The sequence below is a fragment of the Leishmania braziliensis genome, chromosome 8 (assembly GCF_000002845.2).
Source record: "Leishmania braziliensis MHOM/BR/75/M2904 complete genome, chromosome 8".
NCBI classification, from domain to species: Eukaryota; Euglenozoa; class Kinetoplastea; order Trypanosomatida; family Trypanosomatidae; genus Leishmania; species Leishmania braziliensis.
In genome coordinates, this window is record NC_009300.2 from 159,049 (window position 1) to 184,282 (window position 25,234).

The 25,234-nt window shown below is 62.7% G+C and overlaps 4 protein-coding genes across 4 annotated transcripts; all 4 read left to right on the forward strand.

Annotated features, from left to right (window-relative positions):
* Positions 1–472: 472 nt before the first annotated feature.
* On the forward strand, positions 473–6,115 carry LBRM_08_0450 (conserved hypothetical protein; the record flags this gene model as incomplete). The annotated part of the gene is made up of 1 exon (XM_001562055.2): positions 473–6,115. The coding sequence occupies one exon, from the start codon at positions 473–475 to the stop codon at positions 6,113–6,115; it is 5,643 nt and encodes a 1,880-aa protein (XP_001562105.2).
* A 1,240-nt stretch (positions 6,116–7,355) lies between these two features.
* Positions 7,356–11,237, forward strand: LBRM_08_0460 (conserved hypothetical protein; the record flags this gene model as incomplete). Its single annotated transcript, XM_003722904.1, has 1 exon — positions 7,356–11,237. The coding sequence occupies one exon, from the start codon at positions 7,356–7,358 to the stop codon at positions 11,235–11,237; it is 3,882 nt and encodes a 1,293-aa protein (XP_003722952.1).
* Positions 11,238–12,202: 965 nt separating this feature from the next.
* LBRM_08_0470 (conserved hypothetical protein) lies at positions 12,203–16,405 on the forward strand (the record flags this gene model as incomplete). The annotated part of the gene is made up of 1 exon (XM_001562056.2): positions 12,203–16,405. One exon carries the CDS (start codon positions 12,203–12,205, stop codon positions 16,403–16,405), a length of 4,203 nt encoding a protein of 1,400 aa, XP_001562106.1.
* Positions 16,406–18,707: 2,302 nt separating this feature from the next.
* On the forward strand, positions 18,708–24,683 carry LBRM_08_0480 (conserved hypothetical protein; the record flags this gene model as incomplete). The annotated part of the gene is made up of 1 exon (XM_001562057.2): positions 18,708–24,683. One exon carries the CDS (start codon positions 18,708–18,710, stop codon positions 24,681–24,683), a length of 5,976 nt encoding a protein of 1,991 aa, XP_001562107.2.
* Between the last annotated feature and the right edge of the window lie 551 nt (positions 24,684–25,234).

The following is a 25,234-nucleotide window of genomic DNA, read 5'->3' on the forward strand; positions in this document are numbered from 1 at the left end:
TCCTCTCTCCCTCTCTCTCTCTCTCCACCCCTTCCTTTCCTCGCAACACGGCACGTCCTCCACTTCACCACCTACTCGCCCATGTCTGCACGTCGGCAGTCTCTGCTGTGCTCACCCGCTCGATCTTGCGTCCTCTGTCGTCTCTTTCGCGCTGAAAGGGTCCGGCACGCAGGACGGGAGCGAATTCGGCCCCCGCATGTGCGCCTGTTGTGGCGAAGGTGCGAAACATTCACAAAGTGGTGGTGGTGTTTGTGTGTGAGGTGCACGTTGGCCACTGCATCTCGCCTCCTCCCCCCCCCCCCCACTGCGTGGAGAGAGGTGCTCGCGGTGTACGCATATGGCCGAAGTTAGAACTGCTTTCCTTCGCGTGTGCGCTGCGTAGATATATTATTTCATTCTCTCTCTCTCTTCCTTTCCCCGAGCCCTCCCTACAAGCAGAGCATTTCACATCTTTCAATAGAGCTACCATATCATGCATGCTGCCACCCTCTCTTCTTTGCCTGAGGATGAGTCACCCGTGGCGCCGGTATCGCTGCCCGACAGCAATGCTACCAGAACCGACGCAGCACCGTACCCGTCGTCATCTACGACGCACACAGCAGCGGCGCCATCATCATTGTCGACTGCGGAGATGAGCAACTCTGTTGCTTCCGACTTTGCTCGTCTGGACGCGACCACCATTGTGGAAGCGCTGCTGTGGATGAGCGGTGGTAAGAGCAGCGGCTGTGGGTGGCAGGGGTCAGCCCCACATACTGCGGAGGTCCAGGCTGACCGCAGCTCCACTCCGTTGGAGGCGAGCGTGGAGGCATTGAAAGCCTCGCATCAGCCGCCGCTGCCACTGCTGCCGAACTCGGCAGTACTGCCTCCAACAGGCAACGAGAGCCTCGTCTGCGCACGTGCGTATGCGGCGAGCGAACCGAACGCGCCACCAGCGGCGGCGGCAAGTGTAGCCCCACTGCAAAGGCCTTTCTCTCATGTCCCCTCTTCTTCTCTTGCGCCTTTCTTTCAAGAGGACGCAGCGATGACCCCATGCGAACAGACGCCAACACCGCGCCGCAGTGATGCCGCTCACACTTATCGTATGGGGAGGCGCGACGACGGTGAGGGGCAAGCGCATGCCCTCCCCTGCACCGCCCCCACCGCAGGCGTCGACTCTACTGGGCTCGTATCCTCCACTTTCGCCTCACGAAGTTCAACGGCAGCCGTGTCGCGCACATCACCACAAGGGGGCGAGGTACTTTCGGTCACTGCGCTGCAACGAGCTCCCTCCGTCCCACGACAAGCATCCGCACCTGCTGCTGGCACGGATGCGCCGGGAGCCGTTTCCGCACCTCGAAGTAGGGCTGCGGGCACAGAGGTGGGTGGTGCGCTGTGGCAGCAGGCCTTTGCGGTACACGCGCAGCAGCTACTCCGCGAGACGCAGCAGCAGGTGGATGAATTGCGCCAGTACCAGCAGAAGGCTGTGCGAGAGGCACAGCGGGCTGATGCAGTAGCAGCAGGCTACCGTGCACTGGAAGTACAGCTCGCTGAAGCGGAGGCGAAGCGCGCCGAGGAGCGTGTGGCACACGAGGCTGCGTTCACTGAGCTGTCCCAGCAGGCGCTGCGACTCGAGGAAGCTGTCGGGGTGCTGCGTCGTGCTAAACTGGAGCTGCAGCGGCAACTGAAGGAGGGCCAGATAGCGGCAGCACAGCAAGTGGCGGAACACCAGCGGGAGCTTCGAGAGCTGCGAAGCGCATTCGAAAGTCAAGTTGAGCGAATGTGCACGGAGCAGCACCGGCAAGTCGATCAGTGGCGCCAAGAGCGACAGCAGCTCGAGGAAGAGCTGGCAGAGTGGAAATCGACTGAGATCACGGTGTCCGCACAGCAGAGACACATGGAGGTGCATTGCGCCAAGCCAGAGCGTCAGCACAGAGCCGATGCGGCTACTTCTCTGCATGCGATGTCGACGCCTGCCTGTGAAGCAGAGGCAGAGCGCACCACAGCTGTCTGTCGGGTCGATGCGGCCACCACCACTGACAAGGTAAATCCACCCGCTGCTCCAACGACACCCCAAGAGGACAATGCTTCGCCATACGCCCGCGTGCATCGCGACGCGCTGGCACAGCAGCAGCTGCGGGAGCAGACCATGCTGTCTCAGCTGTCCATTGCCGACGCCCGCGTCCAGCAAGAGGCAAAGCAGCGACGACTCGCCGAGGACCGGGTGGCCGAGCTGCTGAAGCAGAGTGAGCAGCTGCGGGAGGCGCTGGCGAATGCAGAAATGGCCACGCTCAACGCAGAGCGCGCGTCTGAGGTGGTGAGGAAGCACGCAGCAGCGGCGCTCGCAGGCCAGTCGCCCACTAAGAGGGCGAATTCTAATCACCAGAGGCGTCAGCGCACGATCGTGGAGCAGGACGTTGCGTATCAGCGGCAACAACTGCTCCAGAAGATTCAGCACGAGTACACTGCGCTTCGTCGAGAGAGAGTCGCCCTAGTTTCGCAGCACAAAGCCCAGCAACAGCGAGCGGCAGAGCGGTGGATTGCCGTGCGCTCCGCTGTCAGTACCCTCCTCCATGTGGTGGGCTTACACGACGCTCAGAGCACTCTCGACGCTGCGAATGATGCTGACACGTCGAGTCTTCCATGCATTGGCGACGTCTTCACCGAGCCCAGTGAGACGTCGCTCAATGGCATCTTGGCCGCACTCGACACCCTCACCTCCGCCTTGCGCTCGCAGCAGAAGGCGGCCGCCGCGGACGAAGCGGCGATGCACGAGCAGCGACGACTGTCGGCACTGGAGGAGGCGCTGCGCGCCGCGGAGGCACAGAACCTGGCGCACATTGCCTCCCTTGAGGCCACCAAGGCCCAGTTGTGCGAGTCGCAACGCGAACTTGCAGTGTGGCAGCAGCGCCAAAAGGAGCTAGCGACTCGCCAAGACGCACAGGATGCGGCGTGGAGGGTGACTGCGCTACAGCTGAAGCAAGTCACAGGTGTCGTGCGGCGTGCCTTGCGCGAGTACGCGCAACCCCTGCCTGCGTCGTTGTCGATGTTGAACTCAGCGAGAGCTGCTGCAGCTGAAAGCGCCGACAGTGCGCGTCGCCGAGTCGTGAGGAGGAGAAGCACTCGCGGCCTGAAGCAGCGATCGCGTAGTACCCCCACCTCTACCGCGTTGCTCGACAGTGCCGAAAACAGCGAAGGTGACGCAGCCGTGAGTCCGCGGGGCCTGCATCATGAGGCATTCGTGCCGGGTAAGGTACCCTGCGAGGGAAACGAGGATGATGACACCGACACCATTGCTGGCGCTAAATGCGGATCGCCCCCGTGGCTCCTCTCCACGTCGACTGCGAGCTTGTCCCTTTCATCGGCGGCCACGCTCGGCATCACTGAGCTCACGGACGCTGGTGGCGATGCAGGGCACAGTGGAGTCCGTCGTGCTATGGCAGTGGTGTCGCGGGGCCTCTTGAGGCTGCTCACGACGTGGCGCACTCGTCAACATACCCTCGTCGAGGCGCACAAGGCGTTACAGCGGCAAGTCGAAGATGCGAGGGCACAAAATGCCGCCTTGGCAGAGGGGCAGCGCGAGGCGAAGTCACGCTATCAGCAGCAACTGCGTCTCTCCCGTGCTGCGGAGCAGCGCCGTGCGCACCAGCTCGAGCACGCACAGCACGAACTAGAGGACGCGAAGCGACAGCGCGAGCTCGACAGCGCACAAGCACGCCAGAACGCGTCAGAGTGGGAAAGCGAGCGTGACGTGCTGTGTCGCCGTGTACGCGTCGCGGAAGAGCAGGTGAACCGAGCCGAGCAGGCGCTCGTGGACGCGGATGTGGCCCACAGCACCCAGCACGCTTCCCACGAAACACTGCAGCGTGAGCTGAGTGACGTCACGGCATCGCGCGATCGGCTGGAGCGCCGACAGGCTGATCTCTGTGTGCACATCGAGGACTTAGAAGCGCGACTGCTGGTGGCGGAGCGGACCCAGGCAGCCCTGCACGCGCTCATCACAACCTCCGTGGCGTTTATCGCGCGACTCTCGGCGGATCATCAACAGTTGCAGGGACACTACCGAGTTCTGCGCACCCTCGCCCAGGCAGAGGCGCAGACGGCAAGGATGGTCGAGCGCGTACTGGAGCGCAACAACCTGAGGAAAGAAGAGCAAGCGTCGGCAGCGGTCGCTGAGCGAAGGCTCACGTGGTCGGCAGGTGCTCCGAGCGGTGCATCTGCTTGGCCCGCGGCGGCAGCGCCGCACTCTTCTGCTCCTGCTACGCGCCTCCGTGCAGTGGGTCATGCTGTGCGAGCTGCGACGCGGCTTTCGCTGCTCCTGGCAGCGCGCCAGCGTCTGCGGGATAACGCCGGTACACGCGACTCTGATGCATCGTTTCTCTCGCCCGCGGCAACAGCGGCGGAATCAGCAGCACTGCAGCCACTCTTGCTGGCGCTCTCCTCCGCCTTCACGTGGGGTGCTGCGGCTCCGGTGCTCAACAGCGCGGTGATCACGCCTCACGATAGCCTGCTACAGCGCTACACGACACGCCCGGACTCCTGTGTGCTCCCTGTTGTTCGTCTCCCACCACCGCTGGAGCTTGTCGCTCTCGGGTACAATGAGGACTCAGAGGTAGAGGCCGGAGGAGAGGCTAGAGGGCACAAGGCGCGCTTCGGCTGCCGCAGTGGCGCGTACGAGAACGGGGCAGCGCACGTCAGCGTGGGCCACCAACAGCGGCAGCTCGTGCGGTTGCTTACCGTCGCACAACTCGATGTGCAGGCTCCCACGACGCGGCACCTGTGCGCTGGGGTAGTCGCAGCCGGCTCAGCAGGTGCGCGTGCCACGGCAGAGCTCCTGCAGCTCGTCCACGTACGCCACGCCTTAAGTGAGAAGCTGATGGGGCCTCGATGTCAGAGTCGCCTGTCGATCTCGCAACCACAGCCAGCGCCTCCGCTCCCGGACCTTCGCCCCCTCCTTCCAGAACGACTCGCCGCGCTCCTTCAGTGGCAACTGGAGCGGACCACCATGCAGGCCTGTCACGCCTCAGAGTCGAACATGCTCGTGCAGCGGCTGGTGCAGCAAAATGAAAAGGTGGTCTCGGCGCTGCAGCTTCGGACGCAAGAGTACGACGCGGCCTCGGCGAAGGTACAGTCATTGGCATCGCAGCTGGAGCAGCTGCAGGCGGAGCGAACGGATCGCACAGCCGTTCAAGAGAAGCTGGTCGAGGCGCGTGCATCACTGCTGCGGGAGCGCCAACTGCGCCGCGCGGCGGAGGAGCGACTGGCGGAGTTGGCGCTCACGCGACTTCAGTGGCTCAGCGACCAGGAGCAGTACAAGCGTGAGGTCTGCCTGTTAAAGATGGAGCTGGCCAACGCCTCTATGGGAAGTACGCCGCCTGCTGAGGAGGGCGTGCGCGCTCTTCTTGCTGTGCGTGGCGATGGTGTTGTACCCCCACTGATCAAGTCTGCATTGTCGATACAAGTGGGTGACACAACCATGACGGACACGGCATGCCATCCGGCCTCACCGCTGCCACGCCTTGATCCCCTCTCGGGGAGTGTGATGGACGGGAGTGCAATGTACGAGCCCGATCGTGTGCACAGCGGCCATCCTCCAGCCTATCGCAGCGCTCCTTTAGCGGCAGAGGTGGACTGGCATCTCAACCCTGAGAACGTCTACTACTGCAAGCTGCCCCCAAACGGCCATCAGCACGACGATCGCTCTCACGCCGGGCGCCATCATGCGGGTAGTTGTGACATGAACGTGGAGGCTCCAAAGGGAAACGACGCGCATGGTATGGCATCACCGTTGCCAGCGCTGCAGTACCGCCCCCGCATCAGCTTGCCGACGCCGCAGGATCTCGCCGAGAGCGTACCGCCGGATGGGACCCGCTCTGCTAGTGCTACTCACGGTGGTGGAAGGGGCGTTTGGTCCATCCACAATACCGGCGCCTCCCTCTGGAATGCGCAGCTACAGCCCCAGAGTTCATCAAGCGCAACAGCCCTTTCGTCGGCAGCGCTCAGTATCACCACGCGGGCGAGGACACGAAGTTCGGAGCTGCCTCCTGCACCGCAACCGTCGCTGCCGTCGACGCACGCACTTCAGTTGTACGTGCCAAACGTCGTTCGTCAGCGTGAGAAAGGCCCGCCGCTACAGTGACGAGGGGCATGAGACGCGGGGGGGGGGGAGTGGGCCCCCATCGCCATCACCAAGGTGAACCACGCGAAGAAAACGAAAATGCTCAAGGAAGCAGAACGCAGCATTCTAAGCTGCACAGCGGCGCCTGCCACGTTGTCCCCAATCCTCCCCGCTGATGCACCGGTAGTGGACTTGGAGATGTACGCCGCCACGACTCTCGAGCCCCATCCTGAGGTCGCCACCGCGATTCACAGCGGGGGGGCACTCACACACTAGGGGTGCAACGCCGCGGACCGATGCATCAACACCAGCTACGGTGGTCTGCGACGCAGTCCGCGGCGCGACCGTCCGCAGCCACTGCAGCCTTCATCGCATCGCGTGAGCTCCGCGGCGTCAGCCGAAGCGCACACGGTGGCTACTACCTTATCGAGAGAAGTGCTTGCGTGCCTTGGCAGACCATCAGCATCTGCACCAGTGCCAAGTCGCGACGACGGCTTTAACACCGCACGTGACGCAACCGCAGAAGCTGCGAGCGTGCCCTATCACGTCAGTGGCCCGTTCTTCTTCAGCGCTCGGTCAACACCAATAGCGGGTGCAGGCCGCCTGCAGCCTCGGGGTGTTTTCAGCACTCTGCTGCAGTGTTCACCAAACTACTCCGCATCCTGGCGTCTCTGCGTCCCTGCCATCTGCGAGCAGGGCAGCGCCGCGCGTGCAGGTTTGCGCCACTGCTGCGCACCCGATGCGGAAATCGGGCAATGGAGTAGCACATCGACAGGGGCACAAACGACTCAGCTGGTTCTGCTGACAAGTCGAGTACATCGCCTTCCCCCCCCCCCCCCCCACCCCCTCCACCCGCGCGCCCCCTTCCTTGCGCTCCCTTCAGCCATGTACAGCGTCTCCTTACGAGGCACCCCCTCTCCCCTCTCGTATTGTCGTCCTCGCCGAACTCTTTCGCAACCCCGTCTTGCGTTCCGCACTCTCACCTGTCCCACCTCTCCCACCATCACCACTCCTCATACTAGAAACACACACTTATACGCCTACACCAACACGTCGGCAGCTCACCTCTAAGCGACTCTTCTAGCGCGTCCGTGAGTGCGTCGTCGTCGTCGTCCACATTTCGGCGTGCTGGTCTGCTGCTCAACTACACCTCCTCTTCACAGGGGACGGTTGCTTGATTAATCGCTTCCCCCACACCCCACTCAATGCTGCCGCTGTCATCCACCGACGTTCGGGGCTTCCTGTGCTCGTAGTTTCGCTGATGAGGAAAAGCGCGTCAGATGGGGGCAACAGTACGTCCCCCACAGTCGTTCATGTGGCAAGATCGAATGCCTCGACCCTGCGGCCAAACGCTCTACAGTCGCAGCTGGAAGAAGCACATCCCTCAGCGCCTCGCGTCCACGGTGACACACCCAGCCTGACAAGGGGCGGTGGCGGTATGGCCTCCTCTGCCAGCGCGCTTCGCTTCACGTGTTGTCGCTGTCGCCGCTCCTTGGTGGTTCGCCCTGGAATGCAACGCAGTGCTGCACCAACACTGCCACCACCGCACGAATCAGCCTCGCCGTCGCGTGGATCAGCCGTCGTCGTAGAAGGCCTGCAGCCGCACCTCTCCAGCTCGCCACCACCGGTATCCGCGGTGCAGAGTGCCGTACGCGCCTCTCACGCGACGTGCGGTGCCGGACGCGTCTTCCGCCCCCTGGAGCCGCCAGCGGTGGTTCTGGACACAGAGGACTGTGCCGCTCAGCCCAACGCCATTTGTGATGCCCACGCTAGCATACCGCCTGCCACCACATTGACGGCCATCTTTGAGGAGCGCCACCAGCTCCCCTGCAGTAGCACCGCCACGCAATTCATGGACGAAGCTCTTCTCAATGCGCTGCCACTGCACTTCTTTTCCTCAGCGGAGCTTTTATCCTCGCCGCAGCTGGCGGACCTACTCGTGCACGCCCAAGGGAGCGGCGTCGCTGCTGCGCCGATGACCATAGGGGCAGAGAATACCTTGGCGAGCAGCCACTCGCTGACTTCGCTCCGTCCGCCACAGCCCATCCATCCCACCAATCCGCTCATTGGACTCGCCCTCCCCTCAGAGACTGCGGTGCTGGACGTGTCGCAGCTCGCCTCCCTGGGTGTGCCGGTGCGAAGCGCCACGTGCAGGGATGAGGGTGAAGCCAAAGATGAGGAAAAGCATACCGCTCTTCGCTCAGGAGCGATACGGCGAGTCCCAATCCACTCGACGCAGGCGACAAGCAACACCACTGTAGCACACGGGCACACCGAACTGCACTACACATCCGCTGATGAGCACCACGGCGAGTGTGCTGACACAGCGGCGCGGACACCTCCACTACAACCCTCCAGCATCCCCACCCTACCGCCGCCGCCGCCGTCGTCGGTCGCGGAAGAGGGAGCTTGCGAAGTGCTCGCCACGCCCAACCCCGTCGCTGCTGCCGACCCGTGCACACCACCAACGCACCTGCTCGCGGCGGACAACGCATGTGCAGACCCTCCGCCTTCCAGCTTGGGGATGCCTTTCTCTTCCCCTTCCCTGCCACCCGCGCCATCACGGACGTCTTCTTTCGACCCTAGCAGCAGCACAGCACCGCTGCCAGGCTACCCTCCGACCGCCATACCCTGTGATGAGCTCTGTCGCCGCTGGATGCGTCTGCTCGCCCGCACGGCCGTGCCGCATGAGCAGCCGCTCTGCAGCGACTGCTGGCGCGAAGACTGTCTTGTCCCGCTGCAGCAGCGCACACGGCTCTCACTACAGGGATCGAAAACACTCTCCACGATACTCTCGAGCACTCCTGAAGAAAAGCGTCGCATCTTCACGATGTGCTACACCGACCCGGCAGCGGTGCCACTTTCGGGTGCTGTTGTCACCTCAGTGGACTTCCGCGAAGGTTTTTATGAAGTTGAGAGGAGGAAAGCATTTCTCTCGACGACGGCGACGAAGCTCGAGCGTACTCTACCGCTCGTGTCACTTGACGCAGTCGCAGCGAACCTGTTCGGCACTGACGAGGAAAATGTGCTAAGTTCGCTCGAGTCACTCTCTGCGCTTCACAAAGGGCCTTTCCCAGTCACGAGGGAGTCCGCCACAGCACTCCACCGTTTGCGGTGCTCCCCGGACGCGCCACTCGAGCAACGTCGGGGGTCTCAGGCAGAACACGACGAAGGTGCTTTGGCCTTCTCGGAGGACGGCAAGGAAGCAGAGCAGCTGATGGCGGAGTTAGAGAGGCTGCGTGTTGATCAAGCGAGACTGGAGCAGGAAGTGGCGGAACTGCGATATGTGCTGCACGCCTTGGAGTCCACGACCCATCCTCGAAGCCATGGCGAGGGGCGATTGGGTGACACCACCACGGCGCCAACTCGGGCTGTCACGCCAGAGGGATGGCAAGAGCTCGCGGTGGCACACAACATCCGCGAGGTGGAACGCGCATTCACCCTCGGCGATGAGGCGGCAGAGCGGCAGCACGCCATGGACGACCTTGTCACGCGCTTCTCCTACGTATCCTCCACGCCGATTGACGACCTCTGCTTTCCCATCGACGTCTCTGGTCCCGTGGGGCTCATTGCTGGATTGCGACTCGGACTTGTACCCCCGTACTCCGGATCCAGCAGTGGTTACCCGAGCGCTGGGAGCAGCGCCGTGCATGATGGCGACACTTCAGCGAGATCCGCGCCGTCTACCCTTCGGCCGCTTGCCCATTCGGCCGTGTCTGCGTCGGAAGAAGCCATACACCTTGACGGCTTTGTTCACCGACAGGTGAACTACGCGCAACTGCTGCTTAGCGGCAACACGAGCGCCAATGGCAACAACCACTGCGACACTGCGGAAAAAGGAAAGCGCAACAGCCACAGTGGCGTGAACGGGGGCCTGTCGCGCGGCGGGGCGGCGGCAATGATAGGAACTGGTGCTGCTGCCAACGCCTCCGCCTCCACCACTGCATCGACCACCGCAACGAGGTCCAACACCCGCGTGTCGCCGCTGGAGGTAAATGCGGCGTGCGGTTATCTGCTGCTCTTGATCAACTACCTGGCACAAGTGAACGGCTTTTCATTTCGCACAGCTGTGCTGCGGCCTGCTGGAGATCGCAGTACGGTAGCGCTGCTGAAGCGCGCGCCGGCCTCTGCCAGAGCTGTAAGAGCTGGTGGCACTGCTCCTGCTGCGGCGACGGCATCCACATCGCTTTCTCCTTTCAATGTCTTCAGCTACTTCACCAATAAAAGTCGCGCAGACACGCAGACCAGCGAAGATGCGAAGCCTTTGAGGGGGGCGACTGCGTCCTCGCCCGCCTACGTGGTGGATAGAGAAGTCGACTTCTATCTGACTGACCGCCTGCTGGCGTGGCGGACCTTCGGCGCCGCTTGCGTTGCAGTGGCCACATGCGTGAAGGAGTTGACCGATGCCCTGCACGAAAGCCTGCGCTGTTGGCGGGTGCGGGAGAGCATGATGGGCCGACCTCAGCCATCTGTGGCTCTGATGCCGTCATCACCTGCAGCGACTGTGGCACCTTCTGACAATTTAGAGTGCGTGGAAGTTCCCTCCCACGGGGTGCCACTACCCGCAGCAGCAGCAGCAGCAGCAGGAGGAGGAACAGAAGGCCTCACAACTGTGCCGGTGGCCTGCAGGCGAAAGAATGCGCCGGTGCCGTTGCCTCAACTCGTACAGGAGCTCTCTAGCAGCCACAATCATGTGAACCGCACAGCGACTCTCGCGAGCGGCAGTGCCCCTCACCCAAGCACCGCTGCTCTCGACACGCGTGGGGGGTCGGGTACGACGCCGGCGGAACACGGCAGTCGTGTGGGCAACTCCGCGTGCACGTCAGCCCTTTTGCGGGCATCGCAGGAAACAACGCCTGAGCAACACCGCAGCCCTCCTGCAGGAGACGGTCGGTTCCCGCTTCAGCCTCCTTTTCGAACCCGCGATGACGCCGTCGACGGCTTCTCTGTTCGCCACGGCAGCGTGTCGGAGGCAATTTGGACCCTCGGCATGAAGAAGCTCCTGGCGAATGTGCGGTGGTGCATGGAGGCGACGGTGGAGCTGGAAGGCCTCTACGCTGTCGCCGGTGAGGCAAACAGTGATGGGGCCGACGAGCAGGTGGGTGAAGAGGACGGAGAGGTGGGGGGAGGAGACTATCGCTAGCAGGGCAAGGAGGGAGTAGCTGACACCCTGCGCGTGGGCGCCTTCAAGGCATGTGTGTGTGTGTGTGTCTGGGTAACGTCCAAGGAGGCGGCGGTCGAAATGGGAGTGGGCACCCGATCGGCCGCCCACGATCTCTGGGGAGGCAAGCACAGAACGCGTGCCTGCTGAGCCGTCCGCGACACGCCTCACTTCAATGGCATCGCCACCCGCCTCCCCCTCGCTATGATTCGCACGCCTGTTGTCCTCGTGAATCTCTCTGGTGTCGTCGAAGACAGCTCTTGTCTGTCTGCCTGCCTCCCTGCCCCTCTTCCTCCCTCTGCATACCCCAGCGTATACACGCAAGGAGAGGGTCGGTCTTCCATCCCCCCTCTCTCTCTCTTATCCCCCCTCCCCCTCGTACTCTCTCTCTCTCTCTCTCGCCTTTTCGACGACGCCTACGCACCGACTCAAACAGCCTCTCTGAAGGGCTCCTCGTGCGCACTCAAGCGTGTGTGTGTGTGTGTGTGTGTGTGCAGAGACAGGCACACCCACACACGCACCTACTTACCTGCCTCTATCAATTATAACACCAGCGGCAGGTTCCGTACTGGAGAGATTGCAGAGACGCGTGCGTGTGCTGCACCAGTGGGCTCCTCTTTCCCCTCTCGTCTGCCCTACCGCCACCCTCCACTCCTCTCGCCTTCGCTCGCGAACTCTCTTCTTCCCTTTATATGCCCCTTAGTCTCGGTATCCTCCACACACACACACACCGCTTAGCGCACGCGTCGCCGGACACCCGAGCTCACACAACACCTCCCTGCCCCCCCCCCTGCGTCACTCTGCCTCTTTTCTCGCTCCTTCTCATTTCAGACACACCCCGCATACAAGGAGGGGGCGCAGGTACAGCCACTACCACGACCGTCCCTCCCTTCCTCTCTCCCTCTTTCTCTTTCTCTCTCCAGGTGTAGGGAACTCCTCTGGAAGACATGGCACTCTCCCCCATCGCCTACATCTCCCCCGGCTGCAGCGCGCAGTGCCGGCAGTGCGTCAGTGCCAAGGCGAACTCCTTCGCCTTTGCCTCCGTTCAGGGCATCTCCCTCTACCGAGTGAGCACCACGAATGTGACTATCCCAACGAGCACGAGCAGTGACCCCGCGCAGGCGCAGACACAGTCGCTTGAAACGATCGCAGTCACGGACTACCCGCTGGGGGCGCTGTTTGGCCACGGCGTCCACGCCTCGATCACAGCCTTCTCGTACAATGAGGACTACATGGCTTGCCTGACGCCGCAGAACAAACAAGTTCTCATGTGGAGCCTGAAAGATGCGGAGACACTCACTGCGAGAAGGATTGGCACCACTGCCCTCGCCGATGCCTTCAAGCGCGAGGGCAACCCGTCCACCATGTGCCTGGCCGGCAAGTATCATATTCTCTGTGGCACCAACACAGGGCGGCTCATCTCGCTCAACACGAACCTCGACCACGCCGAGCCGCACAGCGTCGTCATTCCCCCATCGCAGCATCGAGTGAATGCACAGCAGCCCCGCTCGCCACTGTCACCGAAGAACCCGTACAGTGCCGTTGCCGCACCTGGTCCTTTTAGCGCCCTCAACCCCAGCGGCGGGAGCAACACATCGGCGGTTGCGGTGGAATCGGTAGAGTGCATTGCGGCAGCAACAGCGCGACCAGAGGTAGTCGCATGTGGCACATCGGATGGTACGCTGTGCCTGTTGACGCTGAACGCGAGCACGGGCCTGCTGGTGACGGCCTCGCTGTGCCCGTTCCCAGCGAAGGAGAAGAGTGAGACCGCCCTCGACGTGAACCCGCTACCGGTGACCTCACTCGCCTTCGAGCCAACCTCTGCGCAATACCTTGTCGTCGGCTCGCAGGACGGCGCGCTGGCGCTCTGCGACGTGAGCAAGAATTCCATGCTGCAGTCGTTTGATGTCAGCAAGCTCGCTGAGAAGCATGTCAGCTCCATCGCCTGGATCCCCGGAGAGGCGGGCGCCTTCTACACAGCCAGCACCGACAGCCCGGTGCTGCGCAAGTGGAGCGTCTCAAGCAAGTCGGCTGTCGGCAGCGTGAGTATACTGGTAGCGCTCTCGCAGCTACCGCAACGGCACTCGGATGCCTACGGTACGGCAGACAGGAGTGGCTCTGCCGTCGTGGAGGAGGGCGGCAGCTGCAGAACCGGCATTCGCAGTGTGGCCGTCATCGACCAGGCACGCGTTGTTGTCGGGCTCACAAACGGCTCCGTGAAGGTCTACGACGTGGCCCAGCAACGACTGGAGTTCGACATCGTGACAGGCCACACCGACGCGACTCTCAGCTGCAAATTATCCAAGCATGACCGCGATCAAGCGGCGACGGGCGGCGTAGATGGGATGATCCGCGTCTGGAACTTGCGCACGCTCAGCCAGCAGTGCAGCATCCCGGTGGGGCCCGTGATGGTGCACTCTGTAGACTGGTCGCCCAACGGCAAGCACCTCATCGCTGCCCTCGGTAGCGGTGAGGTGGTCATGTACTCCACATCGACAAACCGCGAGTCGTGGCGCACACCGGTCTTCTCAGACCTTGTCTACCGCGTCTGCTGGGCCGCTAGTGATTCTAGCCTCATCGCCGCCACCTCCCGTAGCGGCGTCGCCGTGCTTTCTTCGAAGGAGGGGAAGGTCGTTCGGCGCTACCCCGCCCCACGGGCCGCCTTTTACGGCGTCGACATCGAGCCTCTCAAGAGCAAGATGATGGCCGCCGGCTCGCATGATCACCGCATCTACGTGTACAACCTCTCCAGCAGCAGCGAACGACCTGAGCACGTGCTGGCGGGGCACACAGACGCCGTCTGCGACGTTGCCTACAACCCAACAGCGCCGAGCTACCTCCTTTCCGGCAGCTACGACGGCACACTGCGCGTGTGGGACCTCTCATCGAACGACGCGCACACTATCTCCGTGTCGTCGCGGGCACTGAAAGGCCACGCTGACCGCGTGCGCAGCGTGGCCTGGTGCAGCCTGGCACCCTATTTGGTGCTCAGCGGCTCCGCGGATGCGACGATTCGCCTATGGGACATCCGCAACGGCGTCGCCATAACCACCGTGCGCGGCCACAACGCGGACGTGGTCGCCATCTCGAGTCATGTTGACCGTCCGCTCATGTTCTTGTCCGCCGCACGGGACAGCACGCTGGTGGCGTGGAATGTAGCCCTCCTGCGGCAGGTGTACCTCGACGCCGCTCTCGGCACCCTTGAGAACTGCATTGCGGCCGACCCGTCCTCTCTCATGGGCGTGGCCACGTCCAACGTGACCGTCTCGCAGGTGGCCGGAGCAGCGGTGCAGCGGCTTGCCAAGGAGCTCGCTGAGTGTGCGAGTAAACCGGCGGAGCGGCTTCAGAAGCTGGTAAGCTTCTTCGAGTGCCCGAACGGGGCGGCCGAGGTAGCAGAGATGGCGCTCTACGTGGTAGACCCGACGGCGTACAAGGCGGCGGTGACAGAAGGGAAGACGGCTGCAACGGGACTCGTGGTGCCAGCGCCGAGCCTGCCAGAGGCGGTGCGGGCCCATGCCACCTACACTAGCGAGCGTGCCCACAGCAAGTCCGTGAGCGCCGCAGGGCCGTCTTATAAGAAACAGCGCCTGCTGGAGGCAGCCGACGAACTCTTACGCGTAGGCCAGCTAGAGGCTTACTGCAACGTGCTTCTGGAGGCAGAGGAGTGGGACCGCGCGATTGCGGCAAGCCCAGCCATCTCACGTGCCTACTGGCGCAGGGTCTGCGAGAAGGCCGCCGAGGCGATGGAGGCGGCCGGCGACGCGCGAGCTGTGACCTACTATATCATCGGCGAGCATGCCCACAAGGCTGCGCAGCTGCTGACCCGCCTGTCGCAGCGCCACTACGACGCCGCTACAGTAGTGTGTCAGACGTGTCCACAGAGCACCGACGACCCACAGCAGCAGCAGCAAGCGAGTGAGCCACCGCACAACACCACTGTGGACGCAAACAGCGTGACGGCTGCGACGCAACAGCTGCAGCGACAGCGCGCAGCCGTACTGAAGCGCTACGCGAACCCACAACTCTTCGCAGCCGTCCTGCTTGCCTACGGCCACCATGATGAAGCTGTGAACATCCTGCAACGATGCGGCGATGTCGTGCTGGGGCACCTCCTCGTCCACACAGTGCCGCTGCGTGAGCAGGCGAGCATTGACACCGCCTTTCGGCTCTCGATGCTGCAGAGTGCGCGTCAGCAGAAGTGGGAAACGGCCCTCCTCTGCGCTACACGTCAATCGAACCCGTACGACGCACTCGCGACGGTGCTGGCGCTTTTTCAAACAGCGCAGGGCAAGCAGCTAGCCGGGAAGACGGCGGCGCAGTCGCTCACCTCAGGCAATTTGTCCACTCTTCACGGCGTCAGCGAGCGCCTCAAAGCTTTTCACGAGCAGGTGCGGGGGGAGTGCGCAAAGCTGCAGTTGCCCCTCGACGCTGCGGCGATCCAACAACGGCACGCGCACGACGGGTTGGCCTCGCAGAACCAACTCGCCGCTATGGTGCTCGCGGCAGATCCCTCCTCGGGCCCGATAACCGACGGCGTCATCCTGCAGAGTTTGAGCGGGTTTATGGAGAACCTCCTGACAGTGGCACTCCAGGACATCGACGGCGCGAACACGCCATTTTACCTGCGCCAGGCGTATAACGTGTCTGCGTACGTGTCGCTGCCGCTCGACACGCCGGGCAAGGTGGGGAGCAACCCCAGCAGCAGCGTCACCGTCCCCGCTGTCGTGTCTGCCATGGCACCAGAGCACAAGCGCTTCTTAGCACTCGTTTTCATCGTTGCAGCGCTTATCACCGTGAAAGTGTACCGCTTCCCGAAGCTGCTGAATAGCGCCTTCGCCAAGGCACGCGAGCTGGCCGCCGCTTCCGGCACCGCGAGCCTGAGCACAGTCCTCGCTAACGCGCAGGGTGCCCTCGGCACCTACTCGCCGCACTCGAAGGAGGTCGACTCCTCCTCCGTCGGCGGAACGCTGCCGGCGCTCTCGGGCGAGGGTAGACAGATTGTCTCCGCCCTCACCGGAGACCCCGTGTGCGGCGCCGTCCACGTGTTGGAGGACGGCTCCTCATATATTTCCAAATCTGAGGCGCTCGCGTGGATGCTGTGCTCGCACTTTTCTCCGCTGGCGAGCGGTGCACGGCTGACGGCGCTATAGACATGCACACACCTGGAGACAAGACAGTACCTTGGTAAGCTATCAAGTGGCGTCGCCGTAGCCATCCTCTGTCCCCTCCCCTCCCCACACACACACACATACACCGTGCGCCGCACATGCGTATCGTTGCTTCCGTCTTAAGTTTGCATTAGCGCCACTGCCGTATCCTGCTTGGGTGGTCGACGCGTCGTCCGTTTCCCTTCACACGATGCCGAGAGGTGCGTAGAGGTGCATCGCTGTGATTTTTTCGTCCTGCGCCCCACGTGCCCGCTGCGTGGCCCATCCTCTCCGTTTGTTCGGCTTGGGGGATTACCTTGTCGGTGCCGCATGGTGGTTGATCTATCTCCCTGTTCTCCCCCTCCCTTTCACCTCGGCCCCGCCGCCTCTTCCGCTTCATCACCCTCTCCCTTTAGAGTCAGCTCAACAATGATGATGTAGACGGGCAGCACGTGGTCGTGCCATCTCCATATGCCCCTCCCACATGAACCTCCTCCCCAGTTAAGCGCAACTAAGAAGCTGAGAAGCGAGCATAGAAAAGGGGGCAACACACGCACAAACGTGAGCAACTGTCTGGGTGTGTGGGTGTGTGGGTGTGTGTGCTTCACCTCCTTGGTTGTGATTCGCACCACTACAAACTTCTACTCGTTCCATATTTTCATCCCTTCCATCCGTGTGGCTGATGCGACTGTTGCGTAGACCTCATTTTTTGGCGTTGTGCTTGTTCTCCCCCCTCCCCTCCCCTCCTCCCTCTTTCCTTCGAATCATTAAGGCGCCAATGACGGTGTGTATGCGAATGCCTCTGAGCACTGAATGTTGACCAGTACGGGACCGCGTGGCCCTGTGAGATTTTTTTACTGTTGGTGGTCTCTTCGTTTCTTCTCACCTACCCCCTTCTCTCTCTCTCTCTCGCGCCACCGTGCTGCACTGTGAAGGATGTCACGCAAGGAGCCCGCGCGCACACGAAGCAGCAGCAGCAGCTAGCAGGGAGAAGAAACAGATGAAATGCAAAGACAACGGAAAGACCAGAGAGCACTCGGCGAAATAGGAAGAGTAAACGAGAGGGACACTTGAGCCGACTAGCATGGCCGTATTGCTCACGCGAGCATATGGCTTGAGAGGGGGGGTTCGTGTGAAGGCTGAGCTGCACCGCTTCAGCGACGCACGCTTCGTCCTCATACGAAACCCCGAGAGCTCCTGCGCGCGTACCACACATCCATTTCCGTCGTATTTTTTTTTTTTTTTCATTTATTTATTTTGCTTTTTTTTCGTCTGCTCCGTGAGCACAGAGAACCGGACGCGTGCAATTCCAACTCGCTTCTCGCAGGGGTGATGGTGTCCACCGAGGAGTGGACAGTAGCGGGGTACGCCGTGGTGACGGTGCTATGGCAACGTCCATCAGCTCGATGCTCACGTGCAACGGTAGGCCCTCCACACACACCCCTCCCTTCCTATACTCGGGTGCTCCTCGCTCCCTCTCTCCGTTACCGGCCTTCTGCAGATGCGGCCATGCGCACGGGTGTTTGCTTGTTGGGGTGGAGAATGCGTGTAGGAAATGCATCACACCCGTGCAGACAGGCAAGCTAAGAGAAGGACGAGAAAATGTGAGAGAGGGCGAGAAAGCGCCGTGCAGAAGCACGTCAACTATCCCATTCATCCTTCCCGCTGTCGCTGATTCACAACCGTCACACACTCACACGCGCTCGCGTTCGCTCCACTCTCTCCCTCCCTCCCTTCGTACTGTCTGTCACTTGAACCCCACACCATATACATGCACTCGCGGGTTGCCTCACACATGCACCCCCTCATCCCTGGTGTATGAGTGTCTGCCTGCCTGCCTGCCTACCTCTCCGTCCGTCTCTCTTCCCCACATAGCTCAACTCGTACACACACCTTTGATTCGAGAAGTCCTAAGTGTACTGACATCACACGATTTAGCGACATCGCCGCGGTGGACTCCCCTGACACACACACCCACGCACACATACGCATCGTTAAATTACGCGCTAGCACAAGCGTGCAGCGGCTCACACGGTGGGGTGCGTGTGTGTGTGTGTGTATGTACACCACCTCCGCGTCCATTTTGTGCTCTTCTTGACGGAGTGGTGGACCAGCGTGCACTCTTTATTGTTCCTTCATCGCTTCCTCATTGCTTGCCTGTTTGTGGTGGTTGGCTTTCCATCACGCGTGTGTCTCTGCCTCGCCGTGCGCAGAGATTAAGCGGACATCAATTCAGCCCATCCCCGTTCCACCCTCGCAGCTCCCTTTCCTCTCTCTCTCTCTCTGTAATCCAGTAACGAGCGCCATGTACAAGCTTCATAAGCGAATTGACGCCTCCCCAAGAGTCGACGGCGACATCAGCAGCGGTGGCGCGGATGTACACTGTGCGAACGATGGTCGGGAGTACGAGCAGCCATTGACAGGCCCGCAGTCGATTCCTGAAGACGGTGTCCGTGATGCCCAGCAGCTGTATCATTCAGGGCAGCGAGGGTATGAGTACGGGCACAGTGCGGAGTCGGGCGCTGGCGCTGGCGCGGAAGGGCCAAATGCCCCCGTGGCAGGCAGTGCTGAAGGATACCGCGACTACGGGCCGGAGGATTCGGGCGCCTACGGCGTGGCCTCGTATTTTGGCCAGGGAAGCAGCACACAGCAGCAGCAGCAGCAGCAGCAGGTGGGGATGTTGGCGCCACAGGGGTACGCCCAGGGTGGTGAGACCCAAGGCGACGGGGAGGATGAGGCGCACATGTTTGCTGACTACCGCGGCCCCATCGATGGCGAGCGGGCGGAGCGTTACAACCGCCGGCTGCAGCAGCAGAAACAGTACGATGACATCCCCACCCCACCAGATGACGCAGACCCGAGAGAAGTGTTTGCCTATTACCGAAAGCTCATCGGACTCGTGCATTTTGTGCCGCCGCGGCACTGGCGTGAGATTCGCTTCGACCTACCGGCGAACGTTGCGGAGCTGCGCCTCTACCCGCAGCGGCGCGAGCGTGTGCAGGACCGCGAGCCGATCCGACCCACCTCGTGCATTGCCATCTCGCTGAAGGGCATGTTGCCGGAGAACACAACGCCGTCTGAGTACGCAGCACAGATGGTCCAATACATGTTTGACCTGCTGAACTACCAAAACGCCTCCACCGCCATCACGGAGCTGCGCTTTGTGAAGAAGGGCACAGAGCTGCTGCAGATGGTAGTGACGCTCGGCAAGGACACGCGGCTGGCGGGGCGGGTGCTGACCGAGCTGCAGGCCGCGGGCCTCCGAGCGTACTATGGCAAGCCGGTCTTCGAGTTTCCTCCGAACGCGACCTTCCAGGTGATCGACTACCGCCGGACCCTGCACGACGGCAGAGGCATCTCGGCCGACGACGTCACATACCTGCTGGAGCCGATACGGCAGTATAACACCGTCGACATCAACGTCATCGAGGGCTACGAGCCCGGTGTCTTCTACGCGCCGGTGAAGCGGCCAGAGACGGTGTACTCGTTTCTGTGGAACTACTTCTGCTCCTACAAGTTCCAGTCTGACCTGTTCCGCCGCTACGGCGTATTGGTGACCATGGCGCAGTGCCCACATGAGTTCCTGCAGAAAGGCATCCCGTACCACATCCAGAAGCAGCAGCTCGAGGAGAAAATTCGAGCGGAGCTGCAGCGCAAGGGTATGGAGAAGCGCGAGTACGATGGCAGCGGCGGCGGCGCCGACGCTGGCGGCGTCGATGACGACTCGGACGATGGCATGAACGGCGGTGCCGACGAGGGGACTGGCGAAGGCCCACCGCCTGCGTGGGCCGCGAACGCCGCTGACGAGATCGACATCTTCAGCTCGAGTCCCCGTGCAAGCCGCGCACAGCAGCAGCACTCCACCTCGGCGGCGGCGTCCGACTCACTCGGGTACGGCTCCGCCAGTAGCAGAGCTGCCGTGACAGCTACTGCAGCGGCGACGGCGAACACCGTGGCAACCGCCATCACCTTCGTCGACGAAGACGGTCTCGAGGATGTCGATGCGCTACTCAGGCAATACAACGCCGTCACGGAGCCTACACCGTCGGCAGTGAAAGCAAAAGACGCAGCAGCGAAGGGACGCAAGGCCAAGGAGGCGGCGATGGAGGCATCCACAGCGACTGTGGGTGGATGTGGTGTCGGTGAGGAAGTTTCAGCGCCGCCAGACCCTGGCTCGCAAAACGGCCCATACATCCCGCCTCCGCCGTCGGTGGCGGGGGCGGGCTGGGGTGGCGGTCACAACGGCTACGGCAGTGAACCGTACAGCACTCTGCCTGGGTACACACCGGAAGCGGGCACGTACGGGTACCCGCAGCCACCACAGTACTACCAGTCCTCCCTCTCCTACGGCGGAGATGGTCGTGACGCGCAGCCAGACTCGTACTACGGTGGGCACCACGGTGCCGCTCCCCCGCCACACGTCAACCCGCCTCCGAACGTGGCGCAGCGGCACTCTGCGTCATACGCAGCGCCGCCGTATGCGTACATAGACCGAAGCACCCACAGTACTGCTGCAGACGCCTTGGCCGCCACCGCCACAGCTAGTGGCGGTGCTCCGTCGGCCTATCCGCTGCTCGTGGACGAGGTAGATGATGAACAGGGTGTGATCCCGCACTCTCAGCAGCAGCAGCAGCAGCAGCAGCAGCAGGCTTCGATTTCGTGGACGGGCGATGGCTTCGGGGGCGACTATGGCGAGTTGGACAGACAGCAGCAGCGACCGCCGTCGTCCTTTGAGGCGACAGCGCCAGCCTCGCACGAGAAGGATATGCTGCTCTCTTGGTCCATGGATGAGGGCCTGGCGAACAGCACAGCGTCTGGCTACGCGACAACGGGGTTCTTCTCCGCCCCACCACCCCCTCACTCTCAGTACGTCCCTGGAAACGCATTCGGTCAGGAGAACAGCGAGGGGGGCAGCGCCATGCAGAGCCATGGCAGCAACTGGCCAGTCTTCAGCGACGCACCGCAACAGCAGCTGCTGCCGCCCAACACCTATGAAAGTGGTGCTCTTGTAGGCGGCGTGCTGGGGGACTGTGACACGACCCTACCCCCGTACTACTCAGGCAGCGATGGTAGCGGCTACCTTCAACAGCCCCCGCACGCAGCGGCCCCATGGGGCTACGCCGACAGCGGCAGCGGCGCTCCGATGCGGTACGGCGAACCGATGCCGATGCCGATGCCGCCGCACGTGCGTGAGGCAGCAGAAATTGTGGCAGACTTAGAGGAACGTATTCAGGCTGCCTTTCCCGCTACATGGGCCACGGCCTTTGATGCCTCAGCCCAGCCGTTCCTCTTGGATGGTGAGGCACTGGCGAGTCAGGAGATGCAGAGCACCTTGGAGGAGCCGAGCTGCGTCCTCGAGCACCTCCCTGACGCAGCAGCCGCTGCCGTCGCGAATCTGCCGGCCCCAACGACAGAGATCGAAGAGCTGCTCAGCTTTCTGCACCGCAACGTCAGCCTCGTTGGTCGACTGCTCCATAAGACCACCACGACGACCGTTGAGCAGGCAGCCGAGGTAGCTGTCTTCCGCGCCCGCGTCGCACGTGCGCTGCTTATTGGCGCCACAATGACTATTGGCGCATCTGAGTCGCCAGCGTCCCCAGAGGCGGTCCGCGCTGCGTGGGAACAGCGCAGCGCGGACGGCAGCGCAATGCCCGCCCCGCCTACTCCAGCACACCACAACAAAGGGGGAGTGTCGGCCGACGCGGAGGAAGCCGCTGCTGAAACGCAGCTGCCAGCCTTGCTTCCCTACCTCCTTCGGACTCCATCGGGCGTCGACCTGGCAATGCTGCTCGCCTTCCACTACCCCCGGGCCTTTTCCCGTCGCTTCTTGCCGTATGCCCCAGCCTACCTCTTCGACGAAAATGTCGTGCGAGTCGTCATCACGACAGCGCTGCGGCGCGATGCGCAGGCCGATAACGTCCTTGTCCGTCATGTACTGGCGCACTGGTTTCCGCTGGCACAGTGGCTTCTGCGCGTCGCCCACCACAAAGCAGCAGCAAAGCGCGTCGGTGGTGGGGCGAGCGCGCCAGTAGCGGGTGTGGAAGAAAGTGGCAGAAGAACAGTCGCCATGAAGCATCTCGTGTCGTCCATCGGGAGCACGATGGACGCCGTTCTCGCAGCACTCTCCACCGTGCAGCGAGAGGCCTGCCGTGCCAGCAGCGACGCATGCGACTACGTGACCGCGTTCGCTGAGGCGGTGTGCAGTGCTGACGCCCATGACCAGGCAGGGGATGGTGGTGCGCTCCCCCTGCTCTGGGGCCCTGACGGTGCGCTTTACCGATCCCTGGTGCGGCTCTACGTGAACGCGGACGTGTGTGACGGCGCGAAGGTGGCGTTGCACATGTTGTGCTGTGGCCGGTCCGCGTCGTCACCGACACTGACGTCTCTCACCAACAGCGAGGTGTGCTTAACGCGGGACCACTACTACTACTGTGCCGTGCTGCTCTCCCGGTCGCACACAGCCCCGGTGCTCGGTCGTGAGACAGCCGCCTTCTGCGGGACATTCCTGAAGCTGCTGGAGCTGCAGCACACGCGGTGGCAGCAGCAGCGACGCCAGGAAACCGAGAGCGGTGGCAACACGACGAAGACACCGTCGGCTGGAGAGGCGGAGGCGGAGCAGCTCCTCGATACCGCCCTCAAGGCCATGGAGACCATCGACGTCTACACCGCCTTGCGCGACGCGTACTTGGCCGTCGAGGTCCCCATTACCCGCTTTGAGGCTGTGCTTGCTCGCCTCAGCCCTGCCGAGCCATCCGCGGCACTGCAGCTGCAAGTGCCGACACTCGAGGAGTGGTATGATGGTAGCAACAGCTGCCGCGGTAGGGGCGACCACAACGCTGGTCACCCGCCGCGCAAGCGTGGTGCAGAGGCACCCGCCATCCCTAGCATCTTTTACTACCGACCTCCAGCGCGTCGCGACGCGCGGTGGACTCAACTTCAGCAACAGCAACCGCAGGCGTCACGAGTGACATCGAAGGCGCCCGGTCCCGGTGGCGCCAACGGTCAGACGAGCATCGCCTCTCGCTGGCGGCAAGAGTGGACGGCAGCAATGCGCACATACCCACCGTCAGGAGTCCCCTTTACCGCATTGCCAGAGGGGTGGACAAGCCAGCCCAGTCGTGAGTGTGGCCACTACTACTTCAAGCCCCCTGTACCAGCGTCGTCGACAGACGGCGCAGCGGCTGTCGACGCCGCCGCCTCTGCCACCGCACCAACCTACAAGCACCCTGTGGACGGCAAGGAGCACCTGGTCACCCCGCAAGCCTTACTGCTGCAGGAGGCGGCAGCGGATGTAAGCGCCCCGAGTGCTACGCTCGATCAGGTGCGCACCCGCGCCAACGCCATGCATGCGGAAGAGGCAGCGGCGATCGGGTTGCCACCACCGGCGGAACTTACTGCCGCGGACGCGGAGGCCTGGGCATCGGATCAGCGCCGCCGGAATGTGTTCCTCGACATCGCCACGGTGGAGTTGCTGGACGTCAAGTACCGGGTAGCGGGTCGTCCCGGCCCCGTCACCGTGGAGGCTGCCTCGGCAAGTGGTGTGAGGCGCGGTCGTGATGCTGGTGCGGCAGCACTGACGTCGGAGCAGTTGCATCGACTACTCCACAAGGCAATACCCAACTCATACCCTCCGGTGGGAATGCCGTATCCGGCGCTCAGCCGCGGCTGGTCCGTGTACCTCAACTCCGCCCGTGGTCAGTATGGCTTTAAGGGTCCAAGTAGCGGCTCGAGTCAACCGCCTCTGTTTGTGCACCCCAAGACGCGGAAGCACTACTTCGTCTCCCCGCAGGCGTTTGTGCAGCAGCGGAAGGTGAATCTCGAGGTGGTGGCGCGTGATGCCGGAGTGGAGAAGAAGGATGTGGAGTCGTGGATGACGGATCAGCGCACTCGGCACGCTGCGATTGATGCGGCGGTGGTGAAGCTCATTCCGATCACATACAGCGACGTCGACAAGGTAATGGAAAAGAGCGCGGCGGTGGTAGAGGCTGCGGAGGAGAAAGCCGCGTCGCCACCAGCCTCAACCTCGCGCGACCGTGACCACCAGCACCAGCCCTCCTCGTCATCACGGCACCGCCTCGAGCGCGAGGGTCGTGGCAGCAGCGGCGGTCGAAGACGCCGACGCCGCGAGGAGAGCGGCAGCGACGCCTCCTACAGCGATGATGGCAACCACGACAACCACGGCGACTCTCGCAGTCGTCGTCGTCGCCGCCGTCGCCGCCGTGACCGATCACCACGTCGCCGAGGCGGAAACAGCGGTGGTGGTGATGTTCGCCACCAGTAGGACCCCGCTGGGGCAATCGCCGACGCCCATCTACGGCGCAACGCCGAAACTCGTCCGCAGGCGTTATGCGAAAAAGAGGGGGGCATGGAGAGGTGAAGTGAGGCGAGGCGAATGATACGAAGTCCCTCGGCCCTTGTCTGTCTGGTGTTGGGGGGGAAGAGGGTCTTACGATATGCTGGCAAAAGCGCTGCCGGGCTCGCTTGTCTTCCCCCCCCCCCCCCCCCGATCACCCCCTCCCTCTCCCTCCCTCCAAGTCGCCCCACCCATCCCCCTTGCCTTCTCCTGCTTCGTCTGTTTGTGCTGTTGGTTTTGCCTGGTCGCGATCAGGACCGGTGTAGGCGGCGCGTTCTAGGAACGAGAGGGCGGGGCGCCCTTTGCTGTACCGCGCGTGTTGGGACAACGTCACTGTCTCGGCGTCCTTCTGAAGCGGGGTTTGAGAGCGCGGAAGGGGAGGGGGAAGCGCGGCGTCGAGGTAAGAAGGTGGGCCACAACACAGCGTCGCTCGTGTGTAGTGGAGGCGACACTGGAAAAGGGGGGAGAGGGTGGGGCTT